The following is a 13164-nucleotide window of genomic DNA, read 5'->3' as shown; positions in this document are numbered from 1 at the left end:
TTACCTCTGGTTTTGTGCAGGTCACTTGAGAGCGTGGCTATCCAAGTATTTATTTTGCAAGGAATTATTACTTTAAAGAATTGAAATTATCATTAAGTACTATTCCAGTTACTGGAAGGATGGCTTAGTCACATGAAAATAAAGTACCTACTAAGCCATGTTTTCCAGAAAGTATTCTCCAGCAGAAGATTTTTTTAAAAAGTTGATGCTGATAAATTTTCCCTTTTGGTATATTAGCGAACTGAAATTGCCCAAGAAATATAATGCAAGAAGTCTGCCTTTTGTCAGACTACTTCCACTCCAGTTTATGCACCAAAGGAATTATACATTGTACTTACTGAGCACCTCCTTTGGGCATCTCAAATTTTCTTTTAAAACTAAGTAATAATGAAGAGACTGAGTTGGTGGGTTTCTCACCAGCTGCAAGGCTGCAATGTGCCTGTGACTGTAGTGTCTGCATTGGCACTTCATTGCACTGCCTGCTTGCTCTTAGTTCATAGAATCGTAGTTTGGGTTGGAAGGGACCTTTAGGGGTCATCAAGTCCAACTGCCCTGCTTTAAGCAGGGACACGTTTCATTAGACCAGGTTCAAAGCCCTGTCCAACCCAACCTTGAACATTCCAGGGATCAGACATCCATCACCTCTCCGGGCAGTCTGTTCCAGTGTTTCACCACCCTCATTGTATAAATATCTTCCTTATATCTAATCTAAATTGACCCTCTTTTAATTAAAACCATTACCCTTTGTTCTGTTGCAACAGGCCCTGCTAAAAAGCTTGTCCCCATCTTTATAAGCCCCTTTAGGTACTGGAAGGCTGCTATTAGGTGTCCCTGGAGCCTTCTCCAGGCTGAACAGCTCCAACTCTCTCAGCCTTTCCTCATAAGAGCAGTGCTCCAGCCCCCTGATCATCTTCATGGCCTCCTCTGTACCTCCTCCAACAGCCTCCAACAGGTCCATGTCTTTCCTGTGCTGAGGATCCCAGAGATGGATGCAGTACTTCATCCAGACTTTCTTCTTATTCTTGCAATTCAGTAAAGCTGCATTTTTCCTGAGGGAAGAAGTTTTTTTGCTACTCTACAGAGTGGGATTAAAGGAGCAGCACAGTAGGTGGATGGCCCTGTGGCTGTGCCATGTTCAGTGTCGTGGTCAGGGCAGTGGCACCCGGAGTGTTCTTCTCCCTCTTGGGAAGCGCAGCCGGAGCCTTGACACACAGAGCTGGATATCAACGTGGCTTTTTTCTACCTCTTTTGGTAACTAACTCTGTGACCCCTTTGTCTGTCAGTTTGCACATATGGAAACATTTTCCCCCCCTTTCAGAGGTGTGGTGGGGATTAATTTAACTTTACAAAGTGCTTTTTGATTCCCAACTGAAAGCTACTGTAGGAGCTCAAAATACACTGATGAACTGGTACTGGCTGAAGATCTTTGATGTGTGTCAGTGGATTTGTTGAACAGTTTATTTGACAGTGATTTCTTTCTGCTTACCCTAACTTGAGGACTGAGCCAATGTTGTGTTCCTTCTCTCTCTCTCTCATGCGCTCACCCTCCCCTCAGTGAAAGTTTGGAATAAAGTATCTGCTGAATAAGGAAATAAAAAATATTTAGTTTTCAGATGTTCCAGTTATACTGGCAGTATCAGTGTACTGAAAGTCTTCCTTAGAGTAAACTCACATGTTAGCCATGGACACGACAAGGCAGGGACTGCCTTCTAGAACAATTCTTCTATTCCACTTGGAAACACTGTACCTTTTTTCCTCTGGAAAAAGAAATAAAGGGTGGAAAGGTGGCAGTAGAAATTTCTGATTAATTCCGTGATCAAGTAGCAAATGCATTACTTGTAGCAGTTCTCTGTCTCCAATGCTGGAAATAAAAATCATAGTTAGAAGTGTTTTCTTCAGCAGTGTTAGTGTTTTAGCACTGGCTTCCATTCTTTCTCACAGCTTTTAACAGAGCAGGTTTAAAGTCCTACGGTTTCTGTTTCAGTGTGTTTCTCAAGTTTCCAGCTTGTACCACAGTTTTTTTGGAGACTATATCTGAGAATATTCTGCTGTAGTTCTTTGTTATGTGGTGAGAATATTTTCACAGAAATTTCTAGCATCTTAATAAAAAATTAATGTAGTTGCATTTCCTTTATATGAAGATGTTGATTCTTTTTGGTTTTCCACTTCTGTATGGCTGTCTACAAATGTATTTAAGGGCTTGGACTTGGCTAACTTAGCAAATGGGATATTGCTTGGGAGCACAAGGTTGAAATTAAGTGAAAGTAAATTAAGCTAACTATCAAGCAAAGAACCCTCCCTGTGACACCTCTAAGGCTGTGCCACAGTCTTCCAAAGCAAGCATTGCATGATTCACCATTTCAGACATTTCAATCCAATCTAGAAAGCTGTAGTAAATACATTGTAGGGAACATTCCTGCACTGGCAGGGGGGTAGACTAAATGAGCTATTACCAGTAGCTCTTTTCCATGTCTGACTGATAGTTGGCTAGGAACATGTTTAGTATAGTCGCCAATTTTTCTCCTTTTTTTTTTTTTTTCACTTGGAGAGCACTGGTGACATTGGCAGAAGAATGCTTCCTGTGTTTGAGAGAGGTTTGCGTGGCAGGGTTGTCCCAAAAGCAGGCTATTTTCAGAGGAGGCATTGACACTGATAGCCTTAATCCATTCCTAAAGGTTTTTAGAAAGGGTTTCATAGGATCTGACTCATGTGAGAGGGTGTGGTGGTATTGGGGATATCTGTGGATTAGCTGCTACACATATTTTCAGGTCTTTTAAATTCAAAGTCAAATGATCCTGCATATATTAATAGAGCCTTTTTTTTTTTTTTTTGGTAGGGTATGATTCATAGCTTTTGATTTTTCCTGGAATGTTTTGCTTCTCTTGCCTTATAACCACTGTCCTTCTGGGTAGATGAAGCATTTTTACGAAATGGTTATGAAAGTGAGGTAGTGGGTTCCTCTGTCTGTGTCTGCTGAACTCTCCCGTAAGAAACATCTAATGACAGTGCAAATGTACAAATGAGAGCGACGGCCACTCATGTTGACTCAGGTTTTCAGATATGTTTATACAAGACTTTTTCCTTTAAAAATACATGTTGGCAGCAGTAACAGTGATACTAGTTATTGGTAATTTAAATACTATATCATTTCATCCTGATCAGGGCAGCTGTAGATGATATAACAGCATCCTGAGAGCTGTTGTGCGCTGGTAGCAGTGAGAAGGCCGTGGGGAGCCTCAAGAGATACCCAGGAGACTTCTCTCCTTTTCCTTGGTTATAGAGGGATGTTAATACATGCCTTACACCAGTGCTTTGACACCTACAGAAGCTGTATCTCTGTCATAAATTTCTGGCAAAAATATAATTGTCTTTCAAAACTGGAAGTGTTGATTTTGATCCACAGGAAACGTAAACAGTGTTTAAAACTTGAAACTCTTTCAAAACAGGCAGTGTTTTTCCCCCTTATTAATCCGATAAAAGGGCAATGGGAAAATAGATGAAAGGACAAGGAAACATTGAAGGAGGACACCAGATCAAAGCCTGTATACAGAATTATCCTTCATTGCTCATTTTCCTGTAGAGAAACAGGTCTTAGTGTGCAGTATATTGCAATATGCTGCTGCTCTTTTGTTCTGCTGAAACTTTGCTTACAGTAAAGCTGCAAAATAAAAACCTGGCTGGCTCTAAATTTCCTCTCTTCTTTCTACCCTTTTTTTTTTTCCCCCCCACCATATGATGCCCAGGGACTCCAGAAAGCCTCGCTGAGAAAGAAAGGCAGCTCATGGGTATGATCAATCAGCTGACCAGTTTGCGAGAACAGCTGCTAGCAGCTCATGATGAACAGAAGAAGCTGGCTGCATCACAGATCGAGAAACAACGCCAGCAAATGGAGCTGGCTAAGCAGCAACAGGAACAGGTGAGTGATTATTACAGTGGCTTTCAACTTAAATAATTTTCTTGGAGGATTTTCCAGTAGTTTATGTTTCAGGCATTGTACTCTTAAAATTTGCTCTACGCCCAGAATTTTTTTTTCAATTTGTTTTCCTAGGTGAAAAAGTTCGAACAATAGCAAAAGAATGATTTAATCTGAAATATGTAAAGCAATATTCTTTGTTGTAGAAACCTTCCACACCTTATGAACCTTCCATTTTGGAGGTATTTTCTTCCAGTACTGGTTTGTTGGGTTTGTTTGTTTTTTTTAACTAAGTGTAAACAAGCAAGTAAATTCAGTCCTGAATAATCTTCCAATCCTGCTTGAGTTCAGTAATACTGAATAGGTATAAAAGGAACAAAGTACAGCACTTGCATTGTAACGTGAGAAATGAAAAGGTTGGTTTTGCCAACTGTAGAGAGAAGCAGAGAAGAATATAAAGTCAGTGAACAAGTGTGACTTTTTTTCTTCTACACTTGAGAGTCTTGATTTTCAGCTCTTGCAAATGTGCCCTTTCCTGCAAATGCAAACACATTTTCACATATGAGTAGTTCCAGTGAGCATACATGGACATAGGACATTTTAGACAAGAACATAACTTATCTAACAGGTTTAACAGAAACAAATGTCTATTTTTGTACCTGAACGTGAGCAAAGAATACTTAGACATCTGGCTTAAAATTTTATCAGCAGTCCATGTTGATACTTCTTATCTGAAAGTATTTTGTTCTGCATGACCATTTATTACAGCTTGGAATAAAATTTGAGTTTATATCATAGAATTGCAACTATGTGAATTTTATGAAACTCACAGAATTCTTTGGAATCTGTCATAGTTGTTATGCTTCAGTTCTGGTATTTTAACAAGCAAGTCTTTAGATTCTAGACCACTACTGATACCTTCAGACATTTAAGCCTTGGTTGTCCCAATTTTTAATTATTTAAAACCTTCATCTTAAACAATGTGCGTTTTGGCCTCACGCCTGAAATCCCACATAGGGAGAACAGAAGTGACTTACCTATTAAACCAGAGAATTTATATCATGCTGTTGTTTACATGGTAAAGATAGATGAAGGTGCAAGTGTGGAATTGGCAAGACTCCTTCTGTAGGGGACATCCCAAATGAGCTATTTCCTTAGCCCTACTTTTTAAAATCGCTACTGCTACAGGAAGGCTGAGTGATTTGAAAGTGAAAAAGAAAATGGAGAGAATGGAAAAGCCAGTAAGAATTCCTACAGTGTTATTGTTAGGATAACTAGGATTTATTTTAATTGAAGAAATGATGTATACTTCTGTATTGTATAGAAATTAAAGTAACCAAACTTCGAAAAAAATGTATTGATGAAAATTATTTTGGTTGCTTAAAGAAAAGCTCCAAAAGGGGAACATTTATTTAATCTTTTAGATGTGAAGTTAACTATGAGTGAGTGTTTCTTATGCTAATAGTCTAATAATAGAAGTAAAAGAAAATACCTGAGGGGAAGAATGCACAAAATTCCTCCCAGTAAGTATGTATAAGTTCCCAACTGACCCTGATATGTGTACACATACCACAGGGGAAGAGCAATACTCCTTCTAATGTTCGTACTGCTGCACGGGCTGTTCATGAGAGCAGAGCTTTTGTGATGACTCCAATGAAAGTTTTTAAATTTGCTCTTGAAGTTTGAAGTATATAATGGTTTATCTCTGTTCAGCCTTTAGAACTCTAATTTGGTTCTGCTACTGTCTGCTTTTTTCCTTCACTTTGTATAAAAATCTGTCTACAGCAGGATTCCCAGTCATTTAGTCAACAGAGAGGGAGAGTGGAAGTCCTTATGGAAAATGCACATGGCTGGGAGAGGAGGATTAGGACCACTCCATCAGCTTCCATAAACCAGTTGCAGTGTTGAGCTGTATGGCCTTGCACTGCCCCCTTAGTTCCTTGCAGTTGATACACGCATAGAATAGTCAGTGATTTTCCCAAACTCAGTTCCAGTCTGTTTGTGCCTGTTTCTGCATCAAAAAATACATACACTAATACCTTCCTCCAGGGTGTCAGATTTCCATTTTTTTTTTTAATTTTTGAACAAGTGGTGGCAAACAGAAGAGTATTATGGGCCATCATAATTTTTTTGGCCTTTTCTGCTTTCTCCTGCTGTTTTCCAGTTGCTCTGCCAGTAGTGTTCGTCCTCCTGGTGAATTTTAGCAGTGCCATTTCAGACAGTTTTTTGCATCAATCCTTCTCTTGATATCCAGCACAACATTTTCCATAGGATTCCCTTTCACACTAGTATTAGCTATGAATTGCTCCCAATCATATGCCCTTGCTTCAGCAGCAGTCTAGGCTGTACTTGAATGTTCCTTAGCTTAACAGAGAGCTTTAAAGAACCAAGCAGGGTGGAAGTTTCCTATGGACTGACTCCAGGAATGGTGATACACATCTCATGTTTCTTCTGTGCAATTTCTCCACAGATTGCAAGACAACAGCAGCAGCTCCTGCAGCAGCAACACAAAATTAACCTTCTTCAGCAACAGATCCAGGTCAGAGATGCGTCTCCTCCCATGCCCCTGCAATCTCTCTTTTCTCCTTTCTGTTTCCCTATGCTTTCCCTCAGCTATTATTGCCATAGTTTCTTTAAGAATCTCTGCAGATGGCTTACATCTTATTTATGGAAACAAATGAGGATTTTACCTGTCATTAATCAATAAAGGTCAGTTTCTGGAAGGTCTTGTATGATTAACACAGTTCCTATTGTGATCAGGAACCAGATGTGGGAGGAGCTGGTCATGCAAAAAAGGGTTAGGAAGACCAAATCCTCTTTCATCAGGAGTGGCAAAAGTGTTGCCAGAAAGAGATGGTTTGGAATTGTTGTCCTACAACTCTGTTTTTGAGGTTTTGCTGAAGCAGTTCTCCTCAGTATTAGAGAGTAACTCTTTCCCTCTGCCCCAGGTACTGGTAGTCTGGAAAATTTCAACATTTGGGGCAAATTATTGTCTGAATGAGAAGCTGGTCAAAAGGTTGGTTAGATTCAGGGGAGCAACTGTGTAGGTTCTACGTATCTACGGGTTTATTCCCTGTGGTAGAAAAAGTTGTTAACCCAGCATAACCAGTAAAATTTATTTAGCCTCTTTCTTCCTTAATTTATTCACAAGTTTCTTTTGATGCCATTGACTGTATTTCATTACTTTTCTTCCACGTGCATATGTGCATGCCCCTGTTTTGGGAACAATGCAAATCAGTTTGCCTCTGAAGGTTTTCAAAGAATAACAAAGGAGGAGTTTGACATCTTACAGATATCTAGGATCATGGTGAAATCTCTGGCTGTTTAAGTATGCAGTTATGTGTAGAGCATTGCAAGTCACTGTGGAAGTGGATACTATATTCTCCTTTTTCAGTAAAAACAGGATTTTCCTTCCAAAGCTTCTCTTTTGTATTTCAGAATTAATTGCCTAAAATTATCAACCATAACTGTAACCTATCTAAGAAAACCTAATTCCAGCAACATCAGAGGAGTTATATGGCTTCACACTAGAAGAAAACCGGGCTCTATCATTTCAGAGCATATTCTGTCAAGTATCAGGACTTGTATAACTATGAAAAACTTCTAGGGAATGTCCACCCCTCTGTTACAGGGCAGCTTCTGTACAAGATGCTCTTTGCTGAAAATAATTTTGAGATTGCTAAGGCCTCATTTGGCCTTGACCTCTGTACTGTTTTTTTTCTTCTTCAGTTTGTGTGTGGGAGGGATTTTTCTTTATTGCTGCATCTCTAATAAAACTTTAAAAGAAAAACAATAGCGGAACCACTACAATAGAATGGAAAATATTTACGTTTTTAGCGTTTAGCTATGGCAGTGAGAGAGGAAGTTGTTTTATAAGCAGTGAATAAAAATAAATTGAAGTAACATAATTTGACCCCAGCCCTTTTAAGTTTAAAGGCCTTGTAGATAAGAATGAAGTATGTCGTTTTTAGGGTAGTGGAGAACACTGGTTATTGATAATGAGATATAGAGCCTTTCATCTCTTGATCCCTGGTCCAAGTTTGACCTGTGCTAGTAGTAAATGAAAGTCAGCTAGCTACCATCTGATACAAGCTGCAAGCCTAAGAAATGATTTGGAGGTCTGTCTCAAGGGATTTCAGATGAAATACTGACCCTGCTGAGGTCAGAATTTCACCGTCAGGGTCCACTTCACACAAACCCCATCAGATTTGGGGCACCCTCCTTTTGGATGGTCAGACGATAAAGGTCAAGAGTTAAACAGGCAGAGAGACAATCCTGTCCTCTCATTCCCACAGAGGTGATCTGTTTGTAGTGAGATTTTGATTGTACTGGGCAAGCAGTCTGGACAGTTCTGTGCCTGTATGGTCCTGAAGTCTCATGAACCGTGGTTGCAGTCCAATAACTGTGAAGTCACTGTGATAGGAAAAAAGCGTTTTAAAATAAAAAAAAAAAATCCTTGTTGACAGTGAATACAAAGCAAAACATTTCTCCTCAATTACTTGACTGTTAGAGAAGAAACAATTTTTGAAGAAATCTTCCTTTGTAAATGAAAACAATGAAGTCACCCTAACTTGCCCGTGTTTAAAATGGTCAGTGAGTTTACAATCAGGTTATGGTAGGTGGAACAAAATTGTGACATGAATGTAGATGTGAGTTCAGCTTTTCTGACCTTGCCCTAATTAATCTAACAGGCTCCTGTCACATTGGCCTGAAGTTTTTAAAAAGCATTAGATTTATTGACAGGGAAATATTCTTGTAAAGTCTGGATAACTGTTTGACTTATGTGCAATTGAATGATTAGGCTGCAGTTATGAACACAACCTATTTGTGACAAAGGAATCGTTTTACTTGAGCCAATTTTTTCTAAGCTTGTAAGGGTTGCCATAATTCCAGATAAATTATTACACAAAAAAAAGCTTTTGAAATATTATATTGAAAACATAATACCTCGAGGTTAAAAAAAAAAGAACAACCTGACTGACCCCATGATTTATGAGTCCTTTCTCTAAGCATGCTAACTTGGAAACGGTTCCCTCTCTCCTTACCCCATCACACAATCACTGATACACACACAATCCATAACCAGGGAGAGACTGCAATGTCTCTCCCCTCCTTAGAGGACTGAAAATGCTGAGTGTAACTACAGCTCAGTTAAACTAACCACGTCTGTGATGCTGAAGAAAGATGCTTTAGTTCCTTGAGCTTAAAAAAATACACCTGGCATGTGAGTCTCTAAATGACATTATGTCTTTTTCAAGTCTGTCTCTTCTGAATTAACTGGAAGGAGGTGCCACTAACACAGAAGGCAAGCAGTTTTTCTCTGTATAGAGAGCTGAGTTAAACAATAATGCTAAACTGGAGAAAAGTTGCAGATCAGATTAAATATGACTGTATGACGTCAAAATGCTAAAATGTGATCTAGGTGGGATTTTGTTTTTTGGCAAATGTTTATAATCTTTTTTTCTGCTTTTCAGGATGTTCTAGACCTAATTTGTGAAGAGGTTTGAGTTTCTCTGAATCATTGACTAAACCTCCCGCCATCTGATTTTATGCCACTTTGGAATGCATCCTCCCATGCCCACTGCTTTCTGTTCTATTAACCTTTGTGTGTGTGTGTGTGTGTTGGAAAGGTTTTCACTTTAACAGTTTCTGCCTGCTGAATATTTGGGGTCTTCTTCCCCACACACCTCGGTCTTGTTATTTTACCAGAAATGAAACTGGAATGCGTGTTTTGTCTACTCTTGTGCACCAGCAGCCCCAAAAGATCTCAGGCTGTGTTGCAGAACAACTCTGGAGCGATCTGCAGCTGTAGAACAGGCTGAGGAAAGAGCGTGCAAACACCAAGTACGGCTCAGCAAGTTCGTGGGCTGACTCTGGTTCTGTCCTTCAGGGCCCCGGGAGAACTCTCCTGGTGACCTCCTCGTCTTTTGTCAGGCCACAATCTACTTCCTGGTGCCCTTGCTCTAGAACATGGTGAAGTCTGGGACTGTGTAGCTGTCACGTCATAGGGGCAGAGAGGGGGAAAGAAACTTGAAAGAAACTGGATGGTCCTTTCTCATGATGCTGAGCTCTAGTCCCCAGGGCAGGCAATGGGTGTGCATTGTATTCTGCTTTGAAAGGGGTGTCTGAGACACAAAGTTTTGAGGGGTCGTACAGTTCACTCCTTGCACTTGCTCGAAGAAAAAGTCTAGCCCAGGATGATGATTGAATAGTTTGCTTTGAAGCTCAGTGACGAATGTCACTTTAATTGAACTATATTTAAAATGAAATATGGTTGTTAAAATTCATAAAGCAATTCATATTCAGTAGGGCACTGTTGATAAAATAGGTCAACCTTGCAGCCGAAATTGTGATAAAACTGATGCTGCTAATCTCACAATTTTGTAGAAAGCCTGACAATGTTTTATGTTTTTCCCTCAAGCCCCAGCTCTTGGAGTCATGTGATGACAAAAATGCCAGCTTTCATTTCTTCAAAATGTAAACTTCCAGCTCTCATATTTCCAGGCAAAATCTGAAACCATGAGCACTACAAGTTCCAAAATTAGAAGGCAAACAAAACGGAGGCCAAATGCTGTTTTTTAAACTGTTCTGATTTTTAGTCAAAATTTTTTTTGGAGAGCCCAGCTCAAGATCTTGAAACACTTCAGGTTGCCAATAATGTAAAACTAAATCTCAAAGCAGCAGCAAGCAACAACACTGCTTTACAGTGTCTCTAACATTTGGGCCACAGTTCTGTTTTACTTTCTAGTTTAATACTGCCAGTACTTCTGTACTTTAGTACTGCAAGTTACGAGTTTGTTTTCTTTTCTGAGTGACATACTTAGCTCAAGAACCAAGCGCTGTCTGAAACTCGAGGGCAATTCCTGCCAGACAGCAACCATTTCATGACTCCGTGTGTTTTAGTAGAGGGTTTTCATTTTCCTTCAGAGCTAGAGACATTCTGATAGGACACCTTCTTTGTAAGAAAGTTTGGACCTCTGAAGAATGAGAAGATCCTGACTAAATTCTGATGCAAAGCTGGGAAGAGTGCCTCTGACCCACTCTACCTGCCAGGTGGGATGTCACTTCTGCCTGGCTCCTGGCAGGTGTGCTGGCTCCTAGGCAGAAAGCTCACTGTGACCTTGATGGCCTCAAGCTTTGCGGACCCTCAGCAGCTTGTCTGGCAGGGAGTGTGGGCACCATGACCCGCCTTACTTTGTGCCCCTTTGGGCTGCAAGGTCCCTGGCTTTCCTGAATCCCTCAGCAGCACTGGGTGTCCTCCCAGCTCCAAATAAGGCTTTGTGAGTCTGGATCCAGATTTCCATCCTCCCACCCGCTGTCAGCTGGCGGGGTCCCTTTCCCCATGAGTTGTGTTGGTAGATGGAGAGAGGTCTGGCAGTGGTAATATGTTCCCAAATCAGAATATTCCCATTCTCATTACCTTCTGAGGATTAAGATGTTGTTCCAGTTTGGAATGTAATAAAATCTTGAACACTTGGAATTTCCTGCAGGATGGTTAGTTCATTTTGCAGCCAGATCCGTTTTTCAAAACCTAGCTAAATTTTCGGGGAGGAAAAAAGGATTTGGTTTCTGAGTTACACAGAAGTTGAGAAAAATATTTCTTAAGCTTAACATGCAAAGTTTTGAAATGACACAGTTGTTATTGTCAAAACTTTCCAAGCACCAGGAGGTTCTGAATTGATTCCAGTCTTCCAAAATACTGATAGAGACCTGCTTCCAGAGTGCTTTAGATATCATAATTTACCCATGCAGTTATCTACGGCTATAATTTTTGTTGTTGTTTAGATTTGGTTTTGCTTTTGAACTCCTCAGGTGGGCAGTCATTTGTTTATCCAGAAGTGGCTGAATGTTGTTCAGGCCTGTTTGTGTTCTCTTTGTTTTGTTGTAAAAAAGACTAGTTTCTGTCTCTTGTTGCGAGAAGACACTAATTCACTGTACATAAAGAAATATGAAGATTTGTTCCCTGCCCCAGCAAGTTTGCACTCTGAAGTTATACTTCCAGCTCGGCTCATCCTTTCATTTTCTGTCTCCTGCTGGAAAGCAAAGTCCAGCAGGCCACTATGTGAGCTAAATACTTGGAATACTTTGGGCCTACAATAAGGAGAGTAGAGATCCTTAATCTTTGCCCTGTTGGTATCTCCTCAGTGTAGCCACAAGGACTTGTGACATTTCTTTCCTGGTCCCCAGCTTCTTGCATGCCTGTAACCCGGAGTTCTCTAGGAGGCTTTAAAGGGCTAGAGATGAAGAGTCCTTCACTCGAGATACAAAAGAGAGCAACCACTACACAAGGGCTTGGTCACAGATTTAGTAATGTCTGTTGCTTCTATATTGCCATTTTCCCAGGGAATTCTGATTTTCAGTCACAGCAGAGCAATGCTTCGTGGTGCTACGACCCCTTTGCAAGCCGTTGCACAGCAGAACAGTATTAGTTTTTTGGTAATTAGAGTCCTCTTTGCATATCAGAGAGAGGTGAGGACAAAAGGTTTCCTTGGTAAGACAATAAAGCTGTTGAAGTGAGGGCCTGATCCAACTCCCACTGAACATGGAGAAAAGGCTCTTATTCATATTAGTGGGAGTTTAATGAGACCTTTCTTCAGTAGGAAACTGTGAGAAAGTATCTTCCTCCTCACTCTGCAAAATATTTTCAGAACAGGCTCCGTCCACTGAGACAGTTTGTTTTTTGTTTTGGGTTTTTTTGCCAGTGTGGATATGACAAGCTGTGACTGCACAGTCAAACTGAACAGGCTCGTGGATTGGGGACATTTTGTCCAAATTCATCATGTGTCAGGAGCAGCTGTTTTCCTGCAACTTATAAACATGGGCATACTGGATTCAGTGAGACAGGCCCAAGAAGGAGTCACACTGCAGCCTTTCCCATGACTTTGCAACCTCTTCCCAAACAACTGAGGTTGCCGGCAAAGAGGCAAAACAATTGTTTCTCACAAAAGCTCTGCAGCTGATGTCCTATCAGTTATCAGAATAACTCGCCTGTCCCTTGAGCAGGAAAGAGCCCCTGGGAAATAAGTTATTCAAAAAAACAACCTAAAAAACCACACACAGACAAAGAGAAAAGACAAGGCTGGGGGAGGAAATAGGGACAGGGAGGAGTGAAAAGAAAAATCTAGACTAGCAGTCAGAATGAGCTAATTGCTTACTGTCCTCTCAACTTCAGCATGTAACGTGTGCGTTTGGCTGAAGGGTACGAAGCACAGACTGTAGAGTAACCTGTGGGCCTTCACTTCCTTCCATTA

General features: G+C 40.5%; 1 protein-coding gene across 14 annotated transcripts in view; it reads left to right on the top strand.

Moving 5' to 3' along the window:
* The window catches only part of SOX5 (SRY-box transcription factor 5), a 641540-nt gene that overhangs the window by 486216 nt on the left and 142160 nt on the right, over window positions 1-13164 (top strand). For all 14 annotated transcript variants that reach the window (XM_032688182.1, XM_032688183.1, XM_032688184.1 and 11 more), the window contains 2 exons: window positions 3744-3916; window positions 6384-6452. In XM_032688182.1, coding sequence (XP_032544073.1) covers window positions 3744-3916; window positions 6384-6452 — 242 coding nt within the window. The remainder of the gene's footprint in view (window positions 1-3743; window positions 3917-6383; window positions 6453-13164) is intronic.

The sequence above is a fragment of the Chiroxiphia lanceolata genome, chromosome 5 (assembly GCF_009829145.1).
Source record: "Chiroxiphia lanceolata isolate bChiLan1 chromosome 5, bChiLan1.pri, whole genome shotgun sequence".
NCBI lineage: Eukaryota > Metazoa > Chordata > Aves > Passeriformes > Pipridae > Chiroxiphia > Chiroxiphia lanceolata.
The sequence above is the reverse complement of the archived record's forward strand: the minus strand, read 5'-3'. Positions and strand labels throughout refer to the sequence as shown.